General features: G+C 53.6%; 1 protein-coding gene across 4 annotated transcripts in view; it reads right to left on the reverse strand.

The window, feature by feature from the left end:
* CFAP251 (cilia and flagella associated protein 251) overlaps window positions 1-26,611 on the reverse strand; it is a 46,337-nt gene that overhangs the window by 6,490 nt on the left and 13,236 nt on the right. For 2 of the 4 annotated variants that reach the window (XM_037161038.2, XM_037161039.2), the window contains 14 exons: window positions 23,193-23,304; window positions 22,909-22,989; window positions 21,014-21,091; window positions 19,494-19,544; window positions 18,089-18,303; window positions 15,985-16,179; window positions 15,006-15,256; window positions 14,517-14,668; window positions 13,318-13,491; window positions 11,973-12,157; window positions 7,907-8,021; window positions 6,965-7,128; window positions 3,032-3,122; window positions 2,692-2,835 (listed from right to left, as the gene is read on the reverse strand). In XM_037161038.2, coding sequence (XP_037016933.2) covers window positions 2,692-2,835; window positions 3,032-3,122; window positions 6,965-7,128; window positions 7,907-8,021; window positions 11,973-12,157; window positions 13,318-13,491; window positions 14,517-14,668; window positions 15,006-15,256; window positions 15,985-16,179; window positions 18,089-18,303; window positions 19,494-19,544; window positions 21,014-21,091; window positions 22,909-22,989; window positions 23,193-23,304 — 2,008 coding nt within the window. The remainder of the gene's footprint in view (window positions 1-2,691; window positions 2,836-3,031; window positions 3,123-6,964; window positions 7,129-7,906; window positions 8,022-11,972; window positions 12,158-13,317; window positions 13,492-14,516; window positions 14,669-15,005; window positions 15,257-15,984; window positions 16,180-18,088; window positions 18,304-19,493; window positions 19,545-21,013; window positions 21,092-22,908; window positions 22,990-23,192; window positions 23,305-26,611) is intronic. The other 2 variants (XM_037161040.2, XM_037161041.2) reach the window with 1 other exon arrangement.

Raw genomic sequence — 26,611 nt, forward strand, 5'->3', positions numbered from 1 at the left:
CTTCTGGAAGCCGTCGTAGAGAATCGCTTCCTCTCCTGTCCAGGCTTCCAGAGCCAGGCCTCAAGGGGTGGCCCGTGGTCCCTCCTACCTGCAACGCAGCATCTGGCCTCTTCTTGCCTCGTCCTGTCTCCTCTGGCCCTGGCCCTGTTGCTCGCCTCTTGCAAAGACCGTTGTGATGATATGGGGTCCGCAGACTGATCCAGGGTCCTGTCCCCCTCTCAGGACCCTTAATTGCACTCACCAAAAGTCCCTCTGCCATGTAAGGTGACGTATTCAAGGGTTCCAGGCATTAGGACATGGACCTCTTTCGGGACCTCTGTTCTGCCTGCCCCACCTTCCTCCCGGGCTGAGAAGCCCTCAGCAGGAGGGCTGGCGGGTGGGCTCGGCCCCGCCGTCCAAGGCTCTGACCAGTGCGCTCAGTGGGCAGAAGGCACCAACGGTGCTTCCAGGGCTTAGCTGGCAGACTTGCTTGTCTGGTTCCCACTTTAACGACCAGATCTCACCAGACTCCAGGCAGCTGTCCGTGCTTCCAGTTTCTCTTAAAAAGTCAGGGGGCCTGGTGGTGGGAAGCCTGCATTTCCAGATGGTTAGATTTGGGTAGAGCTGAGAACACAGTGTCCCCTTCACGGAAAGGTGTCCTCTGGCAGTGACGGCAGGACATCCAGGCGACAGGGGGCCCCTGCCCTGTGCCAAGGACTTTTCAGGGTTCCCTCTGGCTACCCCACCCCCAGGGTCTAGATCCCACGCTCCCCCATTCTGGACCAGGGTCATATCACTGGTCCCACAGACGTGCGGCTGGGAGGACAATCCCTCCTCCTCGCGCCCACTTCCCGACACACGGAGCCTCTAGAACAGGCTCCACAAGTGAGGAGACAGTCACCTGTCACAGCCTGTTGTCTCCGCCCCTCCGTGCACCAGTCTGGGGTGGGCCTTCTTTGTAGGGGGTGGGAGTGCCCTGGGATCGACGGCGGGGAAGCTTACGCAGCTCTGCGCACAAGCTGAAAGCCGCCAACCTGTGCATTTTACATGAAGGAAGGTTAGGTGCCTGGCGCATCTCAATCAAAGTTTCTAAGGAGAAAGGAAGATGCCATGGAGGTGAAGCCAGGGAACTGGCAAGTAGCGAAGCAAAAATATTAGTGTTTTCAGAATATTTTCCCACCATCACTACGATCTATCCTTTCATCATCGTAAAACCAGTAAAGACTAAGACATGGTTTCTACTTAAAACTTCAAGCAGGGGAGACGGAACCAGGAGAAACAAACGCCTTATAAATCCCCGCCCCTCGGCAGCGGCCGGTGCCTGCCGCGCTGACGTGCAGGCTTCCTTGCTTGTTGGTGCAAACGCACGGGCAGAAAGGGGACACGGGGCTCAGGCCGCCTGCTGGGCTGCCCACCCCGGCCCTGCCCTCGGGCGTGGAGGGACGGTGTGAGCGTGTGAGCCGCAGCTCTCCCGTAGCCCCACCTTCCCCGTCTGTATGTAAAGCGGAGACAGTAAGAGCAACACCAGACGCTGATGGGGGGCCGGCACAGGCCCTGGCTCACAGGGGACTGGGCACCAGCCTGCGAACCAAAAGGTCACAGGTTCAATTCCCAGTCAGAGCACATGTCTGGGTTGCAGGCCAGGTTCCCCAGTTGGAGGCGTGCAAGAGGCAACCACACATTGATATTCCTTTCTCTCCCTTCCCCTCTTTCTATAAAGTAAATAAAATGTTTTTTAAAAATACCTTAAGTGTGAAAAACAGAAAACTGGCCTGTCTTGCCCGGACCTCTGATCTGGGGTCACTATGCAGGGACTCTCGGGTGACTGGGAAGGCCTCCTGGAACGGGGCGGGGGGGTCTGCTCTCTCCCCTTCAGGACGGAAACACCCCCTGACATTCACGTTTCGGAGCAAATACGATGGGCAGAGTGCAGCTCCGATGCCCACGGGGCCTCATCGGATTGGCAGCCGTGTGCCCGACCCTGGGCTCAGACGCCTCCTGCTCACCTGGGGGAGGCTGTACCCCACTGGGCTGCGGCCCCTGCACCCCAACTGGGACCTCGGTTCGGCCCCGAAGGATAGCACACAGGGCTTGGGGAGGGTTTGCTAGTCTGTCTTCCTGGCTTTTGTTCTGAATGCACAAGCAACACAAGCTCTATACTTACAGTTAAGAAAAGCTAAATATCACAGAAACGCATGCACAAGTCCCCCCCCAATCCAAAACCACAGCTGGTCCTCATTTGGAGCCCCCCCCGCCCCACGGCTGGGGGTGTTTTTCAAGGTCATGAGGAGATGACGTCTCCTGAGCCCCACGAGGACAAGCACCCACCTCCCAGAGGCGCCCCATCCCCACGGGCCAGGTGAGCGGCAACGAGAAATAACCCAAAGAGCGAGCACTCACTCAGCCCTTCCCGTGGCCCCTGCTTCGTGGGCATCACGGCCTTGCCCCCTCACCCGGCGCGGGGCGGCCAGTCTGACTCCCAAACCCACGGGCCCTTACCCACGCCCAGCTCTGGTGAGGAGTCTGCCCTTTAGAAACGTCTTTACGGGGAGTCTGTTTCTGAGGGGTGCACCGGCTGACCCCACAACCTTCCTTCTCGTCCATTTACGCGACAACAAGGTTAAGCCGCTCGCTGACCTATGCCCATCATCCTTGGAGGTCGTTTCCACGCGGGGCCCTCGCCACGGCCGTCCCCGTTTTCGCGGTGCCTACCTTCTCTTCCGACGGGTAAAAGCCGACCGCTCTCATGACAAAGGGAACCTCGGCCAGCTGGATGTGCTCCGACACCTTCCTGGCCTCCATTGTGTCGATGCTCTGGCTGCGGAGCTGGGAGTAGTAAAAATAGTCCTCCAGCTCCTGCGTGGAAATAAGAGAGAGACACGATGCGCAGTTTGGTTCAAGTCTGAAGCATCTGTGAAGACTTCAAGGGCACTTTCTAGAGCGGGCACTTGGGGCCCAGTGGGAAAAAGAGCTTTGGGGCAAAGAAAGTGACACGTGGGTTTGGCACACTTAGTGAGGGGTTACCCCAAAGTGTTTGTTCCAAGGAAATTACCCTGTAGAATTGTCCTTCCCTGCCTCCGGCCACCAGACTATAGAACGGGGTCAGGTCTTCGCCACCGAGAGACACGGCGGCCTCCAGGGCCCTGGAAGGGCAGGAGAAACAGGGCTGTTAGGAAGCCCTGGGCGCCAGCAGCCTCAGCCCCCGGGGGGCCGTGGGGAGCTGCGGGCCCCCAAAGGCGGTGCCAGCGCAGCCACGACTTGAGGGTTTCTGGGAACTGGTGAAGAACGTGCCCTCGGAGATGCCGCTGAAGATGAAAAATTCAACTGCAGGGGCGGCACCCCGCAGAACAGGGCACCCGCTTAATGATGGTGACGTCTGTTCGCAGGTGACCCGGCAGGCCAAGGGCCGTTTGTCTGGGGCCTTTGGGGGGCGCGTCGCTGCTGAGGGAGGGCGCCGGAGCCCCGGAGCCCCGGTCACTCTGGAGCTGCGTGCAGCTGGAGCCGAAGGCCCGGGGTGCTGCTGGTGAACTGCCAGCACTAATTGCGTCCATGAACACACGGAGGCCGCAAGGGACCCATGCCGGTCAGATAAAAATAACCCTCTGCTCTCTAACACGGGGCAGGGTTTCCCAAAATAGGCCCTGTAGGTAGGGAAACCTACTTTTTGTGTGAAACCGACTTCGCCTCGCACAAAACGCTAATAATAATATAAATCATTATAATAATCCAGTAACTGGATTTCTGCTAATCAGGCCATTAGCTTCCTTGTGGTCGATTAAAACACACCTCGGTGTGGACCACAGCAGGGAAGGGGCTCAGCGTCCAGACTCCGGGTCCCTGGCTCTGCTGCTCGTAAGCAGCATGGCCACAGGCAAGGAATTAACCTCCCCGAGCCTCAGTGTCCTCCTCGGAAAAGTGGGAAGGGCGGCAGGGCCTGCCCCACGGGCTGCTGGGAGATTTAAGTAAGTGAACATGACAGAGGGGTTCGCACGAAGCCCTTCATTTCTGCCCCTAGAGGAACCCGTTTGCGCGGGTGTGGGCTTGAATCTGCGAATGGCGAGACTCCCCGCCCCGCCCCTCACTCGGTCGTTGCTCAGGGACGTCTGCAGCCCCTTGGTAGAGCGGTTTCCAGGCCTGCACGGTGGGGTCAGAGACAGGGTGGCTGTGAGGGTGAGCCCGGACAGCGTGCGGGAAGCGCTTGGGCAGGGTCCAGCCCGGAGGCGACTCGGTGCAGGGCGGCTGCAGTCGTCACCGCCGCTGATGGGCCGCAGCTGCACCCCTACGCCTCTCCTGAGAGGTGGCCACAGGTGGCGCCCGGTCCTCTTGCCCGGCCCTGCCCAGCCCTGCAGGAGGAGGCTGCTCTAAGGTCTGGAGCCGGCCCCTTCTCCAGCCCGGCCCCGGGGCCTGGTGGCCAATCTTCGGCCGGCCCTCGGCTCCGATATTAGCCGTCGAGGCAGGTGTCCAACTGAGGGGGTTCCCTCTCCGTGGCCCCCAGGCCAGACTCAAGCCCAGTCTGGAAGTCTCGACAGGCGGTGAGGCTGCGTTTGGCCATGCGGTTCTGGAAGAGGGCCAGGCGAAGGCCGGAAGTCACATGGAGGAGCCTGTCAACACCAGCAGAACCCAAGGGGACAGGGTCACAGGGTCACAGCTCTGCATTCTCTGGGAACAGCCCTCTGGTGGTCAGAACGATACACTACAGCCCCTGCTTCCTGGCCACTGCCGAGTGACAGGAGAGAGCCGGAGGGATGGGAGAGGGGCTTGTCCCTCTCTCTGGGGAGGACAGCAGTTTTCGATATTTGGAGACGGTCTGTGTTTCAGCAAAGTGAGAAAACTAGTCCTGCAGCGGATGAAGCCGGCAGCGCAGCTGAGCACAGAGCACACGCTGAGGGCACCAAGGGCACGTGCCCCTGCGGCTCTGCAGGCCGGTCACCTGAGGCCCCGACAACCTTCCCAGAGCGTCCTGCTTTCTGCCAAAGCTGGGTTTGTAATACTTGTAACAAAGCAAAGAGGTCACTTGGGCTCAAAAGAAAAATACTTTTACTGAAGACCTACTACGTGCTGGAAATACACACAGCAGTTCTGGGAGATGAGGTAAAGCTCGAGAACTCACCACCTCCAAACTGGGTGACAACACTCCCATTTAACAGACAGAGCAACTGAGACTCAGAGAAGTTGAGGGACTTGCCTGAGGTCACGCAGCAAGTAGGTAGGAAAGGTGGGGTTTGAACCTGGGTCTTTCCGCTCTTGTTTGAGCAGGGCAGCGGGACTACAGGTGGGTGTGAGGTTGACCATAAATAAGCGATGAGGAATTCCAAGGCAGATGCCAGACGCGGAGAGGCAAAGGCAGCAGGCTAGCGAAGCTGGGCCGGAGGGGGAGAGTGGGAGGAAGGAGCTCTGGGGGAAAGAGGGAGGGGGCCTCCCGGGGAAGGGTGTGTGTGCGCGTAGGAGCGTATGGGGCCCCGGGGAGCCCTGATTAAAACGATGGAACAGGAGAGGATTTCTCATCTTTATTTCCCCCACAACTCACCATTGGATCGAGTGGCGAATCTGTTTGTTTACTCTAGGGTTTTTACATTCCTTCCCATTAGTGAGGCGCTGAACATATAAAGACCCCAGAAGCAGCAATGAAGTGCTAATTAGTTTATAACGATCCTTTGTCCCCGCAGCAGATTAAATTGAAATTCTCAGAAGCCTGGACTCTGGCCAGGACCAGGAAAGCCAGTGGAAAGCGCCTCCCCCCTCATCTCGACCATTCCAGATCCCCAGATGACTGAGAAGTGGACAGAAATGAAAAGGGAAGATTCTGGTCTCCTACCAGTCCCGGGTAACAGGCTCGGTGTCAAGGAACCAAGCGGCTCGCCCGTGGGAGGGCTCACCTCCAGCTTCTGAACCCCCCAGTCCCTGAGCTCTGCTCTCTGGGAGGAAGGGCCGAGCAGAGGCGCGATCTGAGAGCACCCCGACTCCAGAGCAGGCCTGCCTGCCTGCATCGGCTCACGTTCAGGGTGAGATGACACACTGCGATGTCCGCCGTGAGAGAGGCGTGCACCTGGCAGGGGGCATGGGGACATGGGGACGCGTTTCCTGGGAGCCACGACTCGATCCTGTCCTTTCAAGTCCTGCCAGGCAGGGGCAGGGCTTGAAGCAGGTGGTCGGGGACAGGGATCGCCCGCCCTGTGCCGGTTCCCTGAATTTAGGGGCTGACCAGATCGCCTTGGGCTTGTCCCTGTTTTAGTAAGAAAGATCCTGACCTCAGAAGCAAATGGCTTCACAAGGAGGGAGAAAGGAACTCGTTCGTCCACCGCGGCCTCAGCTCCGTGCTGGGCACTTTCCAGACGCTAACCTGCGGAGAATTCCAAGGGTCCTGGAAAGTCCCTGTTGTCGCCCCCATTTCACAGACGGGGAACCCCAAAACCAGAGACGCTGGGGAAGCTGCCTGGGACCCACAGCCGGCAGACAGGAGAACCCACAGGCCCAGATTTGAGCCCGAGCCTCTGACCTCAATGTCGCACCCTCTCTGGTGCCCGACCGTGGAATTCTCCAGACTCATCCTAAGCGGAGATTCTCCACTCAGGGCAGGGGGGTGAGACAACTGGCCTGAAAACACACACTTCAGATAGTCGCTTCCTATTTCTGTGACACACCTTGGAGGTCTGGGCCAGGTCTGTCTGGCTGGTGTGGATTTGCAGACGCCAGAGAGAGAGGCCTCCAGGGGCCACGGGGGAAGGAGGTGGAATCGCACCGACTTGACCGCAAACACTGCCGGTCCCCGAGTCAGAGGAGACGGCTTCTGTCTCCTCGTTCGCAGGAGTGGACGTCCCAGGGAGCGGCCTGCAGGCCGGGCCCGGTCACTGCTCTGTACCCGCAGCCCCCGCACGGCGTAGGGCCCGTGGCCGGGTTCAGCACCTGTCTGCCGTTGCTGAGTGGAAAGGGGGGCCCTTCCCTCGACACCTTCCTCACGGGCCACGCCTCTTGCCCCGTCACGCACCTGAGGTTGATCTCCCACTGTGCCACCGACCGGTCCCGTCCTCCTGCTGTGAAGACGTGGTGCCCGTCGTAGGAGAGGGCCAGTCCAGCCACGCCGCTTGGGTGGCAGACGATGGCAGACGTCTTATGCGGGTTGCCGTCAATAGGTAAAATCTGAAGCCCCACCTGGGAGGGAAGGTGTGGTCAGCTTCAGTCCAGGGCGCGGTCACCTGCGGCTCCTGGAGGGCCCCGCGAGCCGGAACCTTCCGGGGTGTGAGATCTGGGTTTTTTGTGGTGGGGGGGAGGGGGGTTGAACACACTGACCCCCGCAGGAGGCCCCCTTAGGAGAGAGACACCAAGTTCCAGCAGGGACACAGAAGGGAAGCTTGTCTCCTTTCTTCCTAGTCAGGTGCCCACTGTTTCCCAGAATAACCCTACCATCCTCCGGTTTTATGCTTCCCAGTGCTGATCATTCATTAAACATACAACCAAGTGTAACTAATTTGTACGTCTTTATTGTTTCCACGCAAGTCAGGAATTAAAAACCCTTCGGTGGGCCGTGCATCTGCTCAGAAATGCCTTCTAAGAGTCATCATCACTTAGCTACGGTGGTCTTCACATCACTGTGAACCCGGATGGAAGGGGCTGGGCTGGGCCAAGAGACTGAGCATCCTTTTTTTTTTCTCTTTTAAAATTTATTTTTTAAAGATTTTATTTATTCATTTTTTGAGAGAGGGGAAGGGAGGGAGAGAAACATCAGTGTGTGGTTGCCTCTTACACGCCCCCTACTGGGGAACCTGGCCTGCAACCCAAGCACATGCCCTGACTGGGAATCAAACCGGCGACCCTTTAGTTTGCAGGCCGGCGCTCAACCCACTGAGCCACACCAGCCAGGGCCCAAGCATCCTTGATATAATACTTGGGACCGACTGCCACTCAAAACACACAGAGCGGAAGACAGTACCTTGTCTCTGTTGATGAACACCAAGTAGCGCTTCTCCAGCTCGACAGCCTTGCTCACTGGGAGGAGCTGGACCTGCTCCATGGGAGAGCCGAACACCGGCCCCAGGAGCGTCTTCCTGCGGGAGAAACAAGCAGCCGGTCTTCAATCCCACCAATCAGAACACACACAGGCTTTACAATTGGCTCCTTTCACTGACACAGTTAACATCTGAACCTCTTGTCTTGTCACTCAGTGGAGCCCGCGTGTAAGATCCCCGCTCCACCGCTGCTCACGGCTGCCATAAATCGGGGGCAACAGCTCCAAGCAGCCAGCGCCCCCGGGAAGCTGCGTGTGAAGGATGCTTGTTAGCTGCGGAGGCTCCGGCTGGCCCCCTTGACAGCCCAGTGACGTGAACATGTGCCTGGAGAATGTGTACGCGAACCAGGGCTGGGAACGGTGCGGCGGCAAGGAAGTGACATGCGCTGGCAGGGTGCCAGCAAACACCCCTTCCCTGGTGGCAGGCTGAGAACTCAGAACAAGACGTCCGCTGTCCCAGACACCTGACACACAGGCCTCTGTGGGGCACCCTCATTTCTGAAAGAGGTCTGCGCGTCCAGTGGCGACGAACCACACTCCCGCTCCAGGCGGACGTCTTTCATTCAATCTTGAACCCTAGTTAGGAATCAGACAGGACTAAGCCCAGAGCCGGGTTTTCCTGGCACTGGCAAAGCCTGGATTACACCCCTCAGTTACACTTTCTGAGGCTGTGGAAGGGGCCCTAGCCATTTTTCATTGTCAATTATGTGCCTTTAGAAAAAAAAACGAAAAAAGGAGAGCCCCCCGAAATTGAGCATGCTTCACAGCCTGCCACACCTGGACACGCCCTGGGGATGGCCGGCGGCGAGTGCCCCATTTTGGATTCTGCAGGCCTCGCCCTTGGGGTGTGCCTTCTCCCCAGGCCGCTGCACCCAGCCAGCGGCTGGTGGGTGCTCCTGATATAAGTGCTGAATGCGTGAACGCCAGATCCATCCGACAGCCCTTTCGTTTACATGTTACGTTAAATTGAAAACAAACAAACAAACAGGTGAGACCCAGCTACGCAGCCTGTGTCTCGGGCTCTGCGTTGGTAAAACAGGGCCAAGGACGGTTTGTAACCGGTGAGCCTGGGGAGCACGACTAAGTAAATATACATAAGGCACCCGGAACAGTTTCTGGCTCGCAGTAGAGGCTCTAAGAATTATGCCCTAGCACTGTCAAGAGATCTGACAGTTGCATAAAATTAACATTTCTCTTCTGATTGAAAAAGGAGGACATACCAATCGTGAAGAATTTCAGACATGTCGGCCTCAAGTCGGAAAGCCAGTCGGAACCACGTTGCCGTGCCCTTTGTCCGGAGCCAACCGTGGGGATACTTTGGGCTGTCTGACTTGAGAGTTTTACATACGTATATTCTAACCCATGTAATTGTAACTTTATATGGAAAAATATAAATTATCTAAATGTAATTTTGCATGAAAATATATTCGTGCCGGTTTGGCAGCTGGCTTTATTTCGAGTTATATCTTGGAGATTCTTCCCTATTTCTGTGTAGACAGCTTATCTTCTCCTTTCTTTTCTAAAAGCGGCATCCTGTCTCCGTACGCAGACCAGCAGGGGTTTAACTAATCCCCTATTAATGGGCAGCTGGATTGTCTCTGTTTTAAACAATATTTTCCAACAAGACACCCTTTGACTTATGCCTTGGCTGGCCGTGAGCACGTCTGTGGGCTGCTGTGTTCCTCGAAGGCGGAGGTACAATCAGGTTTATCCGGGGGTGACGAACTGCTCTCCCAAAGGTCGCCCAGATTTCCAGCCCAGCGGCAGCAGCGGAACCACACCCCCGCCTTGGCCCTGGGCCAGCCCCAGGTGGGATCGATCATTTTTATCTTTGCTAATCTGATTTGGGCAGACGACGCCTGGCTCTCATTTGCATCTCTGATATATCAGCCGGCATCTGCTTGCAGGCTTATTGGCCTTTTTCCGTGAACTGCCAGTTTCCCGTTCTTTTAAATATTTTTAAATGGCTTTGGGTTTATCGTGAAAAGACAATTTCTTTCCATTTAAGGTGTGGTCACAAGGCTTGATTATTCCTGCAAATCACAACATGCCTTTTGAGAGGGGTTTTACTGGGAAGGGTGGGGGCACTGGGGAGCCAGAGGTGGTGGCTGCCCAACACTTCGCTTTAAAAGAGGCAGTTCTGCCCTGGCTGGTGTAGCTCAGTGGATTGAGCAGGGGCCTGTGAACCAGAGTATTGCAGTTCGATTCCCAGTCAGGGCACATGCCTGGGTTGCAGGCTAGTTCCCAGCAGGGGACACACGAGAGGCAACCATACAATGATATTTCTCTCCCTATCTCCTTCCCTTCCCCTCTAAATAAATAAAATCTTTTAAAAAATAAAATAGTTCTCTCTTATGTGAATTTCTCCTTGATACATCGTTTCTTAAAGATGCTTTCTGTTAAGTTCATGTTGATGTCCAAGGGCAGAAACTTCTGAGTGTGTGGCTCCGAGTCCCCGGTCGGTCACTGTGAACAGCAGCTGCAAGTCCGGTGTCCTCCAGCCCAGCTCCCCCTTGCTCGGCAAACCCAGATTTTTCTCAGGACTGGGCACGTCTATAGGACATTCTTTGCCCAAAAAGCCTGTGTCCGTTAACAGCGATGCATGAAGATTCTGAAACCTTCCTAAAGCTCCTTTTTACATATTCCCTTCAACTGTCTCCTTCCTGTGTTTTAATAGGGTTTTCTTTTTTTTTTTTAAATTTTGCTGGATTTCTCTCCAGCCCCTGCCACAGGGCAGCGCACTTCTTAGCCATCTTTCCTTGTGCTCTTTTATAAAGGACTTAAAAAAAAAAGACTCTGGGTGATCGCGGCCTCTCGAGGATCTGTCTTCCTGAGAGGCGTTTACAAAAAATGACCTTCCTCAGGCCTGGGGCCCGCTGCCGTCGGCCGGCTTTCTGACCCCCCTCTCGGGTGGGGGGGGGGTCACCGAAGTGTTCTCACTCTGTCCCTCCCACCCCAGCGCCCTGCTCTTTCCACCCACAGCCACGGGGCAGCCAAACCACCGGCAGGAAGCGGCTGCCTTTGCGCTGACTGGCAGGACCACGGGGCCGGGCCTGCACCAGGGCCATTGTGCCAAGTGCGCGACAGGCAGAGCTGGGTTCGAGGGTCAAGCTCTACGACTGGACATTTGACCTCCTGCAGTCCCCTCCCCGAACCTCCGTGGGAAAACCCCTGCAGGGCTGTTCGAGCTGGAAGGAGGAGGCACATGCTGGGCCTGGGTGCAGGGATGGCCCAGCGGGGTCAGTACGTAGCGTGTGGATCGAGCCGGGACTCCTGGCCACAGCTGCACAGAGGCCGACCACAGACGCCGACCTGTTTCGGGATGCGGGAGCTGCTGCTCCAAGACGCCAGGCTTTGCATACCCTGGGCTTGGTCCTTCAGCCTCTTGCCTAGCTCCCTTTCCCTTCTAGAACCTTCTCTTGGCTCATGCCTTTAAAGTCCCACGGACTCTTGGCTTCGGTGTGGATTTTCAGCCCAGCCATCCCCATGGAAGCCACTGCCCCGTTATGACGCAAAACCCACGGGTCTCTCTCTGTCCTCACCGCTGAGCGCCTGGAACAGCCCCTGGCTTGTGCCGGGGCTCAGGAAGTGCTGGGTGAACAAAGGCAGGCAATCGGTGAACCGAAAAACCCCTCTCAGAACCAGGAGTAAGAAAAATCGAACAGTTGGTAGTGTTCAAAGTGAAAATATCTGTTTTCGTCCCCATGGGGAAGAACAGGGGATTTCAGAGCCTTTGAGAAGGTCTGGTTCCTTCACTGAGTCGCAGGCACAGAGCTCAGAGGCCTTATCTCAGGGTGGTGCCGGGCCTGGCCTTGATCCCTGCCTCCGGCACTTCCTAGCCCCACCACTGAGAGTGAAAGTGACTCTGTTTGAGGCAATCAGTGGTGCTGCCTGCAGGTCCTTAGGCTGGGACCTGGAAGCCAGGGCTGAGAAACTGATGGCCCGCCCTGTGTGTGGGAAGCCCCCAGGCGCAGGAAGCCCCCGGGCTCACCTGCACATTTTGGTGGTGGCGTTGAAAAGCTTCACTTTGTAGCCGCTGGTGGAGATGAGCAGGAAGCGCTCCTTGGTGAGGGGTGGGTACCAGATCATGCAGGTCGGGTAGTTTTCCTGGTCGGTTTTATGGATGTCCAGGACTTCCAGGTGGTCTTTGTAGCTCTTGACAAGGTTATACTCGATCTGCAGAGGAGCCCAGAGACACGCCCATGAAGACTAAGCTGAATGAAATGAGCCCACGGTCCCATTCAGATGAGAGACAGTGCCAGGCCTCTGGGAGGCCTGGCCTGGACCCTTAGCCTATGGGCCACTATGAGGGAGTGCTCACTCCGAGCCCAGTGAGAAGCGAGGGGCTCTGAAACATGAGGCTCCATCATGCTCGTGATCTCCCTGCCCTGCAGCACCGCCTCTGGGTTTTGCCTGAACGTTTTACAGACGAGAAAAACGGAGTTCGGAGAGGTCCCAGGGGCTTGCCCGAGGTCACACAGCAAAGAAGCGGTAAAATAAGAATTCCAATTTAGGTCCCACTGACTCCAAAACCTAGACTCTTACAGTTTCGTTACACTGCTTCACCTCCCATGCTCTAGGGGACTCTGTGAGGTAGGAGCTAATTCACATCCAAATCTCAGCACCAGACAGTCACAGATGAGCAGCCTGCTGAATTTCACCCATAGGTAGGTTTGGTGGCCAGATCAGGACAGAAGGGTGATGGATGGATGGATGGATGGATGGATGGATGGATGGATGGATGGATGGGTGGATGGATAGGTGGATAGGTAGATGGGTGGGTGGATGGATGAGTAGGTGGGTGGGTGAATGAATGGATATAATAAAGGAAGGAAAGGGAGGGAAGTGAGGAAGTCAAGATGAATGGACAGGTCCATAGACTGATTGATTGAAAGATTTTGAATACCTTTGGCTTGATCACGTAAGTCACCTTTGCTGCTGTCCCTACCTCTCCCTCTTACCTGACATCCTCTATTAGTTGTCACATTTAGGGACCAGCCTGCCCCTAACCCCTGGGCACAGAGAAAGCACCAGTGGGTACCAGCCTTCCAAACTGCACTGCGAGGGGAGGGTGGCTGAGTTTTCCACGCACCACCTCCCTGCCGCCCGACAACTGCCCCCCAGAAGCCTCTGCACTCAGGACGCGAGGCCTCCACAGTGTCGGAGCCGTGTTAGTGCCAAGCACCGGCTCCGAGGGGGTTACGCTTCTTCAAGGTTCATGCATTTTCTCCAACACACACACACACACTGTGGCCGGGTTCTGTGCCAGACACCAGGGACGTCACAAGAAGGAGGCCAGTCCTGGCGGGCAGGTGAACGGAAACTGGGCGGCTCACCAAGAGTCTGTCCCTCCCGAGGCTCAGCAGCCTGGGCTCATTGTTGTCCAGGTGAACCCCGAACAGGAGGCTTCGGATGCTTTTGCGATGAGAACGAAGTCTTGCCAGATATTCCCAGACTCTATGCCCATTTCTGACCTTGCACATGTAAATGGCCACGGTAAAATTTATGTCCTGCATATGAGCAAAAGAACACAAGTCCTTTTTACATTTCACAACTTAAAAATCACCATGGTTTCCATACCAGTTTTGCTGTTAAAATGTTTTATCCAAAAAGAAATCTTCATCTGTTGGAGCACGTGGTAAAATAACACCCATTGCACAGAAGGGGAAAATCAAGGTTCGAAGTAGGCAAGTGGCCCAGGCCGTGGGGGAGAGTCCCTGCGACACCACAGTCCCCACCTCACTCTGTGGGGAGCCCTGGCCCTTTGCCTCTGTCTCCCATCTCTTTGTCCAGCTCCTCATATTCAAAGGCATTTTTAAAACAATTGTGACGGTTGAGAGTGCAACAGTCAGAGAGTGGGCGAGACCAGCGGGGAGGGAGGCCACCTCAGGGTGTGGGTGGGAAGGTGCGGGGCAGCTTTGGCCTTTGTAGGTGTGTATAATTCACACACGACACGATTCATTTAAAGGGCGCAGTCCAGCACTGGTCAGCGTGGCGCGGCCGGATCATCATCCCACAGACCGAAACGCTGTAGGTTCGATTCCCAGTCACGGCACAAGCCTGGGCTGCAGGTCCGGTCCCCCGCTGGTTGGGGCATGTGTAAGAGGCAACCGATCAATGTTTCTCTCCCGCTCACTCACATAATAATGACAATAACAGTAACAATGACAAAGCATACACTTCGTTGGACTTTGGTATATTCAGAGTTGTATGTCCATCATCACAATTGTAGAGCATTTTCATCACTCTGGAAAGAAACCCTGAACCCTTTAGCAGCCATTCCCCACCCCCGGCTCCCCTTCCTTTTTAAAAAAGAGTTTATGGATTGATTTGAGAGAGAGAAACATGGATTTGTTGTTCCACTCATTTACGCATTTATTGCTTGATTCTTGTAAGTGCTCTAACCAGGGATTGAACTCGCAACCCTGGGGTATCAGGAGGACGCTCTAACCAACTGAGCTACCCAGCCAGGGCCCCTCTGCGGTTTTAAATACGGCTGCTGAAGCACAGGACAGCGCTGAGCGGGAACACTTACAGCGGTTGCCATATACTTGGAGTCGTGGGAGAAGCTTATGTGGGTCACACAGGTTCTGGAGAATCTGAAAGGCTTGGGAGTTTCATTCTGTAAGGACATCGCATCGAGGATGTAAACTGTCCCCTCTGTGAAGCCAGCGCCAAGAATGGCCCCTGCGATCACAAGACAGAGAACGATGGTCGGAAAGGATTCCAGTCACTTAAGACACACAAGCTCGTGCTAGGTCATGTTCGAGGTGCTGAGGAGACAGCGGGTGAATGTGACAGGCAAGGTCCCTGGAAGGAGAAAAACCAGAAAAGCCTGGCACCCTGGGGTGAGCGCTCAGATGCTACTAAGCTCAGACAGAGGGCAGCAGGAACAGAGGGAGCAGGTGTCTCGTCCAGCCTGGTGCAGGGGTGGAGTCAAGGTGGACTTCCAGGGGCAGTGACAACCAAGGTCACGGCCACTTGGGTCTGTTTCAGTTTGGAACCTGGGATGAAATGAAAATACCTTCTGGGTTGTAGGTCAGACTCTGGACTCCAAGGCCCTTCTCAAAGACCCTGCTGAAAAGGTATTTTTTCTTCTCGTAATCCCACACTTTGACCATCCCACAGAAACTCCCAATGGCGACGAGGGGCTGGTACGGGTGGCAGGAGATGGCGCAAATGGCGTCCTTGGGCTCCTTGAACAGCTTCTCGAGTCTGGTCTCATCTGCCTTTAAGTGGTACACGGCCGCATCCGAGGTCCCGATGATGAAATTCCTGTTTGCCAAGGAGAGAGCAGACCGCCTCAGAGCTGGCAGGGACCAGGCCCGCCGGTTCTGCGGCTCCTAATTGCACACGAACCGCCTCTGTCGTCTGTAATTTAGTGACATTATTAACCCGACGTCTCCAAAAATACACCACTAATACCCAACAGCCTCCATTTGCAAGTGAAAAAGCCCACATTTCTACATGTAAATTGAGTCATTAAGCATGCAGATGGACAGTCGGTTGTACAATTAGCTAATCTGCACATGCAAATATTCATTTGTGTATGCAAATATGGAGTTTGGTGCACACTTTGAGCCCTGCCTGCAGACACTGCAAGGGTAATTAAGCAGACTCACAGATAATTCCATCTTGAAATGTTATGGCTATTAATTATCAAATGCCTTTAACCATGCTGCTAGGATAAGCTCGGCTTCAAGAAGAGACCAAAGGACTCCAGCCAGAGCAGATCAGAGCTCAGTGACAAGCCCTTTCCAGCTTCCAGCCACCAAAGAGTCTTAATCTGAAAATGATGTTTCATTTAAAAAAATGATTAGTGATGATGAGCCACCAAAGAGATCCGTCTTGGACGCAGGGAAGGGGTGCCTAAGATGTCCAGTCCGCTCCATTCTGTATCCCAGGCACCAGGAAAACATTCCAGGGCGTGCACACTGAAAGGAGACATCGATTGTTTTCTGACCATTCACAAGACCAGACTCACCGATTCGTTAACAGCTTACCTGATCACAAAAAGATCGCTTTTCAAAGTGCAGTCTGTAGGGTAGCTGGATTTTTCGGTGGGAGGGGTTGCCGGGGTCTTTGAGAAGGACAGCGACCTTATGGCGCTGAGGTTGAAGTGGCTCTGCCAGCTGACAAGGGACAGGGTGTGATCGTAGAACTTAATGTTCCCCTTAACGTCCCCAGTGACGATGTAGCTGCGATGGGAAAACACCACCAGTTTGTTAGCAAACAGTAACAAGGACCATCCACCGAGCCGTTGACTGTGTGTCAGGCTCTGGACTCCAGGCGCTGTAAACACTTCGCTTCGAGCTCTGCCCTGCGAGGCCGGTGTTACTGTTGCCCCCTTTCCTTCCAGGAAAACTACGACTCAGAGAAGAGGAGGAATTGGCACAAGGCCCGGGGTTGCCAGATTTAGCAAATACGAATGCAGGGTGCCCAGTTAAATCTGAGTTTCAGATAAACAGTGAGCAATGTTTTAGTAAAAGCGTGTCCCCAGTATTGCATGGGGCACACGTATGTCTGGAAACCCTCCCAGGGCCGCGCGGCGGCGAGATGCGCAGGGGTCCCGCTGGGTCTCAGGCCCCAGTGCGTGCGCTCAGCTCCATCAGTCCCCGCCCTCCGAGACCAGCCTGGTGCTGTGCATTCTCCGCCGTAAGACTACAGATGACCACAGTCTACCGACCAGCCCTCCGTAGTCGCACAGCTGCCAACGGGACACCCATCACTTTACAGGCCGGCACTGCCGTGAGAGCGGCCGTAAAACCCTGCCCGGTTATCTTCGCCGGAGGCAGAGCCGCCAGGCAAAATGGCTTTTATTTCCCGTTTTTAATGGATCCTCACATCCATCCCAAATGGGCTTGCTTATTTTAAGGCTCTGACATAATTCCAGTCACGGGGATGCAGTAGCGGGAGGGTGAATTTCCTCTTATATACGCAAAGTGATTAAACGAGATTTCTTATTAATAAGCCTGGCAGGTGGGCCGAGTAATTGGCTAAACCATCTTTCACTGCCCTCTGCTGGACGGAAAGGGCAAAAACAGGCCCAGTGTTTTCGGAGACCTTTCCCCTCCGGGCGCCAGGTCCTGGCTGGGTTTGGTTCAGCGCCGAAGGAAAGAGCCGAGGCCTGGACTTTGCTGGGCCCTAACCCGCGCTGACTGCAGGTTGATTGGGTCGTCCGCTGCAGTTCTGCTACAGTCTTTCCACGCTGCCGAGTGAGGGCGCCCACTTGCGTGTCTCTTTGTGAGCCGCGCCAGGGCCTCACTGCCCCTGAACTAAGAGGAAAGGAGAAAGCAAGCGAAGGGGCTTTCGGGGAGCAGGGGCACAGTGACTCCACCCGAACGGACAGGGTCCCGGCCATCAGGGAATTCTCCCCATCATTTATGGGGACTTCTCTAGCAGGTTAATGGCTCACTGACCCAGGGGTCAGCTGTGCCAGACGGGGCGCTAGGGGTTTCGCCTGCTTCGTCTCCCTGAACCCTCTATAACACACTCTGACATGGGTACTGTGGTTGTGCCCATTTCGCAGACAGGTAAATGGAGGTTCGATGAAGCTCAGGACCTTGCCCACTTGACAAGACAGGGATGGGTCAGGGACTGAACCCTCTATCTCTGAGGCAAAGCCTTTATGCATCATCTTTGAACCCCCATGCAGCCTCTCAAAATCAAAGGGGTCACGAGCTTTGTGAAGCTATGCTGTACATCACCTTTTCACAACAGGTCATTTTGTAAGCAGAATAAACACTAGAGCTGTTCATGTTATTTTCGTAAAGTATGTAAAATTTAGGGCACGAAATAAGTCTGTTTAGTACAGAAGAAAAAAAAGTTACTCTTTGTTTCACCACACACAAAGGGATTTTTAAAAATACATGCATATGAGGAAAAGAGAGAAAAGCAAACCAATTAGCACAAACGAGACCATAAAAAGCAGTTGGTCCACGCCCCCCTCCTGCTCTTGGTTCTCAGTCTTTTCCCTCAGAGGCAGCTGTGTGCCCAGCTAACTTCCCCGGAAACATTCTTTGTGTGTACAGAATACAGGTGTGCATTCAAGGGGCTTTCACATACGTTTGGAATCATCTCTAGCTACTTTTTAGTTGCGTTAACCACCTGTCGACTGTCGTAAGCACGGTGATCCCCTCTTTCTGCACGTGAACCAGTTTACAAGGTTTGATGGAGGGAAGGCCCAGGGAGGTGGAGGCAGCTGGCGGCGGGCGGTCTACGTCCCAGACGACCAGCTTCCCTTCCATGGTCGCCGAGAGCATCTGCGTTAAATTCAGGTGGAAGACAGACTGGCTGAACTTCCCCACGAGCTTGTTGAACGTCTGCATTTCAAAAGGCAGATCATGAGTTACTGTTGGTAATAAATATAAAACAAAGCGTTGTATAATACTACACTGAAATACAGTAGAAAAAATTAAAAAGTTAAAAAAAAAAGCCATTGCTGAAAAAAAAGCCCCACCCCCACCCTATGGATTGCCCGGGGTCCAGGCAACGCTCTGAACCTCACTCGCTAAGAACAGGGGAAGGGTGTGAACTCGAGTCATGGAACTATCTGCTTAAAGCAAATGAGAGAATGGCCAGCCGCTGTTTAAACCTGTTCACCTTCTCTAACGGGGGGCGAGGAGAACCTGATGTCTGTTGTGCGCGAAAGCGTGCCCTGCTGTGAGGTGTCATATAAATAAGTCTGACGTCAGACAGAGTAAAGTTTGCCACCCAGTTGTCTAACCAGGCAGAGAAGAGCCCGGGGTCCACCCTGTCTGACTGGAGCACGGAGGGCCAGGGAAGGACCGGCACCGGCAAAGCGGGGGCACCGAGATTTCCCTAAGAGCAGCCCTGTTTCAGTACGAGGCGTTTTTATCACTTCAGACTATGGAGACTCCCTGGGACATCACTGCCACAAACACCTAGAAACAACTGCACTTATTTGCTGGTACTTTGATTCATGGAAAACAGGGCTGGCCCCCTCGAACATGGACTTTCTGGAAGCCGTGCCCAGAGAGAAGACAAGATGCCACAGGAGACGGGGTGGTGGCGGTGTGTGTGTGTGTGTGTGTGTGTATGTGTGTTAGTTCCACGCCACACACCGCTGCTCCAGGTGAGCAGGAGAGGGACGTGTTTCCCCCAGCACCCGGGTCACCACTTCTTGATGGGCTCTTCGGAGTCTGAACACCCAATATAATTTTTTATTACTCTGAACACTGAGAAGTTTAAACAGGATCCACCCACACCCGACTCTACTTACAAGAACCTGTACACGCACATGGGCTTATTGTATGCACGCCCACCGTATGGAAGCCATTACTTTTTTTTTTTTTGGATATTTTCTCATGGGAGTACTTCCATTATTTACAACTGACAAATTCGATGTGGCAGCAAAGGACCCACCTAAAGTTTCCCAAGTATTTCCCCATAGTAAGACATACCAAGAGTAGCCCCCAAAATGACTAAGCTTACACATGCATGCTTATCCTCCACACAATTGGATGTATGAAATAGCTACAGGCAAACTCACTTTTTCTGTCAAAAGCGGGGCGCTGTGAATAAGTACATCTCCCTCTTCGTACTGGTGAGCACAGGAGAAAAATCATCATTATTAAAACAAGACTTGGTCTCCCAAGGAAGAACTACGTAATGACAAGATCGAAGCAGCCGCTTCCAATACGGGTCAGAGCTTCGCGGTGTCTACAGGTAAAAAAGGGACCCTGCCGCCTCCAGAAACATTCCGAGAGAAAAGCGAATACATTTTGAAAAGGCCACAAATGATTGTGACTTTAAATGAATTTTACATTTATAAGGCTTTCAAGCCATCATAAATGCCTGGAATAATGACTATCAGTCGGAATCAGCCAATCAATGTGCTTTTGTTATTGATTGGCATCTTGTATTGAGGTAACATTCATGAAAGATAAAATTAATTATTGACTGTTTAAAAGTGTACAAATCAGCCCTGGCCGGTGTGGCTCAGTGTGTTGAGCACTGGCCTGCGAAACAAGGGGTCATAGGTTCAATTCCCAGTCAGGGCACATGCCTGGGCTGAGGGTCCCCAGGTCCCCAGTAAGGGGCACACGAGAGGCAACCACACGTTGATGTTTCTCTCCCTCTCTCCCTCCCTGCCCCTCTCTCTGATAATGAATAATCTTAAAAAAAAAAAAAAGTGTACAATTCAATGGCGTTTCACGCATTAATGATGCTATACAACCCCCCTTCTATCTCACTCCAGGCCACGTTCATCTCCCCCAAAAGAAGCCCCTGCCCGTTACGCACCCAGTCCTGCCCCAGGCCCTCCTCCAGCCCCTGACAACCACCGCTCTGTCCTCCGCACAGTTCATGTTACCGGGCCCCCACAGTAAGTGACTTTCCGTGTCTGGCTCCTCCGACGCGCATCGTGTTTTGAAGGTTCGCCGTGCGGTGGGAGGAGTCAGCACTTCGTTTCTCTTACGCTGAACCGCCTTCCACCACGTGGACGGACCACATCCCGTCCATCCACTCATCTGCTGACCGGCACTCGGCCTGGGTCAGCCTTTCCCTGATGGTGAACGCGGCTGCCACGAGCGTTCGTGTGTGTGTGTGTGTGGGCGTCTGTCTGCCTGGTTCCAGCTCTTTTCAGGCTGTGCCTAGGAGTTGCAAGTCATGTGAAAACTTGATGTTTAACTTTCGATGCTATTTTAACCTCACGATTTTGCCCTGAGTCCGGTATACATATCACTGATCTCTTTACTCATTGCTTTCTGAAAGGAAATAAAATCCGAGGTCTCAAAAAAAAAAATACCCTATATTTTAGAGCTGGTAAGTATATTCACATATATATTTGCCTCGTTACTTTAAAAAACTAAATAATATTTAAATTACCTACTTCTAATTTAACATGCTAATTTTCAATGTGACTAAAATAAATACTATCATTAAATCAAAACATTTTAATATATAGCTATTACTTCTTAAGTACATACAATATCGTTACGTGACCAAAACTCAAAGAAAGAACATGTACTTGTCTGTACATTTGAAATGAATCAAAATATATCTACTTACCCACAAGTAATATATGACTTGTGTTTTACTATTGCTCACCAATTCTTTATTATTTGTTGGATTAAAGGTAAGGTACTTCTGAAATATAAAGAATGAAAACATTACACTGCAATAAGTTTGCTGTTTCTCTCTGGCTAAGCTCAATGTTACAATTAAGTGATATTTTTATTAAAATAAATAACCGAGTAGGAATATGAAACAGAAAAGACATGGCATTTTATGAGCAATAGGAATATAATTTAAATACTGAGAGTTAATATTAATGGTCTCAATGTATTCCCTTTATTGTTTAGTCTCATTCATTAGAATCCATCATCTACAAAGTGGAATAAGCAAACATGAACCAGTTTTCACCAGTGACCTTTACCCTGTGCCCTTTGGCAGAAAGGCTGCTGCACACGCATTTCTAAATTTGGCAGGGCCACGGGGTAGCTTGGAATGAACGGAAAATATCGGAAGGGGGTTCTGCTTCCTGCCAAGGTCGAATAGCAGGGGCTGCCTGGCTCCCGTCCCCAGAGCCCACCGCGCAGAAACTGTGGAAGTGAGGGAAGCGTGAAATGCAGAAGCTAATCAATAACACAACAGACAGGGAGAAGCCCCTGGGGAGACCGTCAGCCTGCACCTCAGGATGGTTGGGCCAAGGTGGTGGGAGGCCGCAGCCCAGGACACAGGGCAGCACAGGCGGCTTCGGAAGCTCTGTTCCTGCCACTTCTGCCGCATCTCCCATCCCCGCCCTACTGCCTGCTGCGTCACTTCAGGAATGGAAGCCACCGAGGCCAGGGCGGAGAATTTGCATCAGGACAGCAGGAAGGCCTGGGCAGGGTGAAGAACTGAGGAGGCCAAGTCGGGCGGGTGAGCCCTTGCCAAGACCAAATGTCAGCCTCCGGCCGCCTCACTCTCTGATCAGACTACGGTGACTGCTGTCAGAAATGCCTGTAAGGAACAAAAGTATTGCCAGTCTTCCTCGGAGGAAGTTATCCTGAGCCTCAAATGATCCCTATAGATGTTAAAGCACTGCATTGGGCAGTCAACAAAAAATCCCCAGGCATGAAGGAGACACCCCGAGATGACCGGAAACCGGGGAGGAAAGCCGCCAACAGAAAGAGACGCACAGGAGACCCAGGCGCTGGCGTCACTGCCCCTGGACTCGGCAGTAAGTGCCATCAACACGTGCGAGAAACAGAGGACAAGATGAGTGACCTTGGCACATAACTGTTTTTAAAAAGAACCCAATGGATCTAGATGAAAAATATTTTTGAAATGCAAAATATAGTTTCATAGAAAATTAAAGATAGCCAAAAAAGTGATTATTAGTAAAAAAAAAAAAAAAAAGGAAGATAAATTATGGTGGGGGTTGGGGGGAATATCTGGACAGAAGCATAAAGACAAAAAGTACAGAAAATATAGAAAAGAGGATAAAAGACCTATAGACAAGACGAAAAGGCCTAACTTACATGTAACTGGAGTCCCAAAAAGAGAGGAAGGAAAGAATGTGGCAAAAGTAACGTTTAAAGAGAACGGCTGGCAGTTTTTCAAAATTGAGGAATGGCATGACATTCCAACTTCGAAAACCCCAAAGGATAAGTTTTATTACATTTTTTAAATCAACAACATATCCATAGACACATAGACATGTTACCAAAAAGCTGCTGAAAGCCAAGAGAAAACATCTTAAAAGCACCCAAGGACGGTAAAAGAGGTGTAAATTTTAAAAAGAGAAAGAAAGGGGGAGTAACAAGATCGAGGTTGACTTCTCAACAGGAACAATGTAAGTGAGAGGACGATGGAACAGGACCCTCCAGACGCACACGCACATGATGGAAACGTCAGCAGGGGGCGTGCGTGAGTCGCCACCCAAGATGGGGCAGCTCTTCCCAGGCCCAGGTGGAACTCACCTGAAAACCATACTCTTTGGGAAGGTCCAGAGAACACGCCGGCGTCTCTGCCGCCAAAGTCCACCTCCAGATGCAGACTCTCTGTAAACAGCGCGAGAGGACAGGAGGAGGGGGAGGTTTCTGAGAGCTGCCGCTGACACCACGCCCATGGTGGCAACTCCGTCACTGCCGTAACCGAGCGCAGCATGGTGAGCAAAGCCACCAGCGTGGCCTGGGTAGCCTGCTCCTGGGGACATGCTGGATGGCCCAGCAGCCCGCTGAGGCCACCCCACAGGTCCCTGTACCTGGATTTCAGCATCGGAGATGGTGGCCAGATACTTGGCGTCGCGGGTCATGGCGATGGCTCTGATGCCGTGACCGTCCGGGCAGCTGTCGAATATCGTGTGCACAGGGATCCTGCGAGACAGGGCGGGGGACAAGTATTTGCTGGGTGCACCTGGGTTCCCGGGGGGGGGGGGGGCCCACTCCAAAAACATGCCAACTGTGGATACATAAAGGTGGCCGCCCATCCAGTGGAGAGGGGGGCTCGGCCACAACCTGGCCGAACTGTGAGAACGTGATGCTGTGTGAGGGACGCCGGACACCGAAGGCCACGTGTTGTGAGTCCGCTGCCGGGGGACGCCCAGCACGAGCACATCGGAGAGAAGCAAATTGCACTGCTGTTTCCCCGGGGCTGGGGGTGGGGCCAGAGGTGACCACTGAATGGGAAAGGGGTCTCCTTTCCGGTGGGTGAGGCTGTTTTGGAACCAGATAGAGGTGGCGGTGGCACAAGCCGGTGAAGGTGCTGGATGCCACCAACCTGCTCACTGTTAAATGTTCCATATTGTGTGACGTGACTGTTACCTCAGTGACCAAGAGGGACTAACTGGGGGCAGCACGTAAAGGTGCTGCTGGCCCTCTCTGTGAGCTCCGGGCTCCCCTCGTTACCACGAGCCACTCCTAGGCCAGGTTCCGGGGACAAAAGGAGGACAGGAGACGCCTTGGAGGACACCCTGGCTGACAGCAGGCCGGCGTTCTCCTACTAAGTGGGACCGTCCCCAAACACAGGTTTTCTGGACAGCAGCTTAGCTGTCGCTTTCAAAGCTTTCAACGCACATGCTCTGGGACCCCACAATGCCACCTCTCAGCTTTTCCTGGAGAAACAGGAGCAAAAGGACACAGAGACAAACGTCACCTGTGTTCACCGGGGCACTGCTTTCATAGCAAAAGCCTGGAAGCCACGCAAATCTCCGTCAACGTGGGAATTGCTAACAAATGCTGGGACGTAGTCGCATCATGAAAAACCTAAGCCACCTTCAAAAAGAATGAGGTGGGTCGGGAAAGTCACCGAAACCCTGTGGAAGAAGCAAGGTGCCAAAAGGTGGACAGAGCCCGTCCTGGGGGGCGGTTACAGGCTCAGAGGGAAGCCTGGAGGAACGGACTCCAGACGAGACGACGGGGACCCAGAGACGGGGCTGGAGTGAGGGGGGACTTTCATCGCTTTTACTTGTGAACCCCCCGCTGCGACACCGGCAGGACTTGAGAACGGTGACGTGCAGGCGAGGCCTCGGCGCATCAGCACTGAATCGGGCGCTGCCTGAACACCTGAGAGAGCCAAAGAAACGCGAGGGACCAGGTGGGGATGAGGGAAGCAAGCTGTCCCGGGGGGTCCCTGCCTTCCGTGGAAATGGAGAGTGGGTGGTGCGGGAAGACCCAGTGGGCTCTTAGCGCCGCAGTGTTTTTCACCAGGGGGCTGTTGTTTCAGCGAATGGGGACGGGCCTCGTATGTCACATCAGGGTCCTCGCTGAGGGCCAGCTCAGTTCTCTGTCACTTGGGAACTTCCTCAAGTTATCAGGAATGCCTCACGATGTCCTTAGTGGGAAAACACATCCTACCCCTGGCGCTGTTTAGGATCAAACCTACAGAAGAGGAAAGCAGTGAGACCCCCACTGTTAACCTATTTGGGATCAGAGAATTGGTTCATTTTTTTTGGAATGGGTGGAATTTAAGAGACTTTAACTACCAGAGTCTCTAACAGACTACATCTGTGATTCTAATTTAAAGAGCATAGCTGATTTAGGCTTGTAATTTTAAATTCAAATCATATTAGGTTTATAAACAATACAAAAATGCTTAAGAGAGCTTAAGAGTTGCCATGTTTATGTCTAATTTATCAGATTTACAAGAATTGCTTAAGTGCCGGTGAAGGATTTATTCGTTAATGAGACTACTAAAGAACTTAAAGATGAAACCAAATATACTCCATTTCTACATGCAGTTTAAAATGTTTAAAAGGAGTTAATAATCAAATTGGTAAGCAGAGCCAAACATTAATCAAAGTCCCCTTAAAGGAAATTGCAAAAATATGCCAGACTTATACATAGAATACAATTTATAAGTTCAACAAAGAGCTTAAAGAGCTATGGTTTTTAATTTGTCACTTTAATAAAGCGAATATTAATTCTACACCCAAATCATCGTTTCTGGGTCACTTGGAATATCATGAAATGCACATCGACATTGGTGGAACTTAGTTAGCCACAGACATGCTTTACTTTAAAAAAAAAAATCACGCCCTCAAGTGGCTCCCAGTCTAGTGGGGGAGGAGGCAGCTTTACTAACTGGCAACAAATCAAAGGGTGGACAGAGTCGGGGGCCAGCCTGGCCTGGGGCGGGGCCGTCCCCCGTGGGGGCCACCTGCCCTGCCTGCGGACTACTCTCTGTTACAGGAGAGCCCGTGCCCTCGCGTGGCCACTGACAGCGTGTGACAGCTGCGTGGCGGATGGGTGTGCAGACCGGGAATAAATGTCACGCTGGAGGAAAGTGTCCACACCGCTATGGTACTGCTGTGGTGCGAACGTCCCAAAACACAGGCTGACGGGCAGCGGGCGGCTGCTGAGGGGCAGCAGGCAGGGAGCCACACAGCGGAGGGGTGTGTTTGGAGAAGATCGCACTGAAGGTGCCGCGGAGGAGAACCGCACGGCACACGGGATGTCCGTGTGCGCCTGTTTAAAACAGCAGCAGGCTCCCGGAGGATCACACCAAACCCACGCCCTCTAGGAAGTGCACTAGGACTGGAGACGTTTGCCGAAGGGGACTTCAGCTTCCCATTAAGTGACTTTCTAAAAGCCAACCGTGGGATGGGCTTGAAGCCATGCACGCGCAGACTGTGGCAGGCCCTCCGGCAGCTTCCCCACGCTCTGCGGCCACAGCCGAGGAATGGGGGGGCGGGGCGCGGGGGTGAGTCTGAGAAGGGTCCGAGGAGGAACTGACGGTCAGCGAGCGGGGTGAGGACCGCAGGCACATGGTGTCAGAGAAGCCAAGGAAAACGGACAGGGCCAGGCAAGACAAGGACTGGGGTCAGGGACATGTCCCTCCAGAGGTTGCCCGTCACCAGGGGGAGAACGGCGTCTGTGTCCTAGGACATTAAACGTAACTCCTTCCCGATCCTGTCCACCGGGACTTGCCCACCTCCTCCCCACGCCACCCGCCCCACCCCGCACTCAACCAGGGCCTACGTGCTCGGCCAAGAGTCTAGCGGAGCTCTGCACCCGGGACCAGCAGAAACAAAACCCGTCTGAGCACCTGTCACAGGCGGGCACCGCGCTCTGCGGGTACCGTCCCCACAGGAGAGAAGACACGGAGAGACACAGGGGGAAATGCCATGGGGAGGCAGCAGCGGCCGGACCAGAAACGCCGGGCCTGGCCAGCAGCCACCAGAAG

The sequence above is a fragment of the Artibeus jamaicensis genome, unplaced genomic scaffold (genome assembly GCF_021234435.1).
Source record: "Artibeus jamaicensis isolate MK-2021 breed Jamaican fruit bat unplaced genomic scaffold, CSHL_Jam_final contig_525, whole genome shotgun sequence".
NCBI lineage: Eukaryota > Metazoa > Chordata > Mammalia > Chiroptera > Phyllostomidae > Artibeus > Artibeus jamaicensis.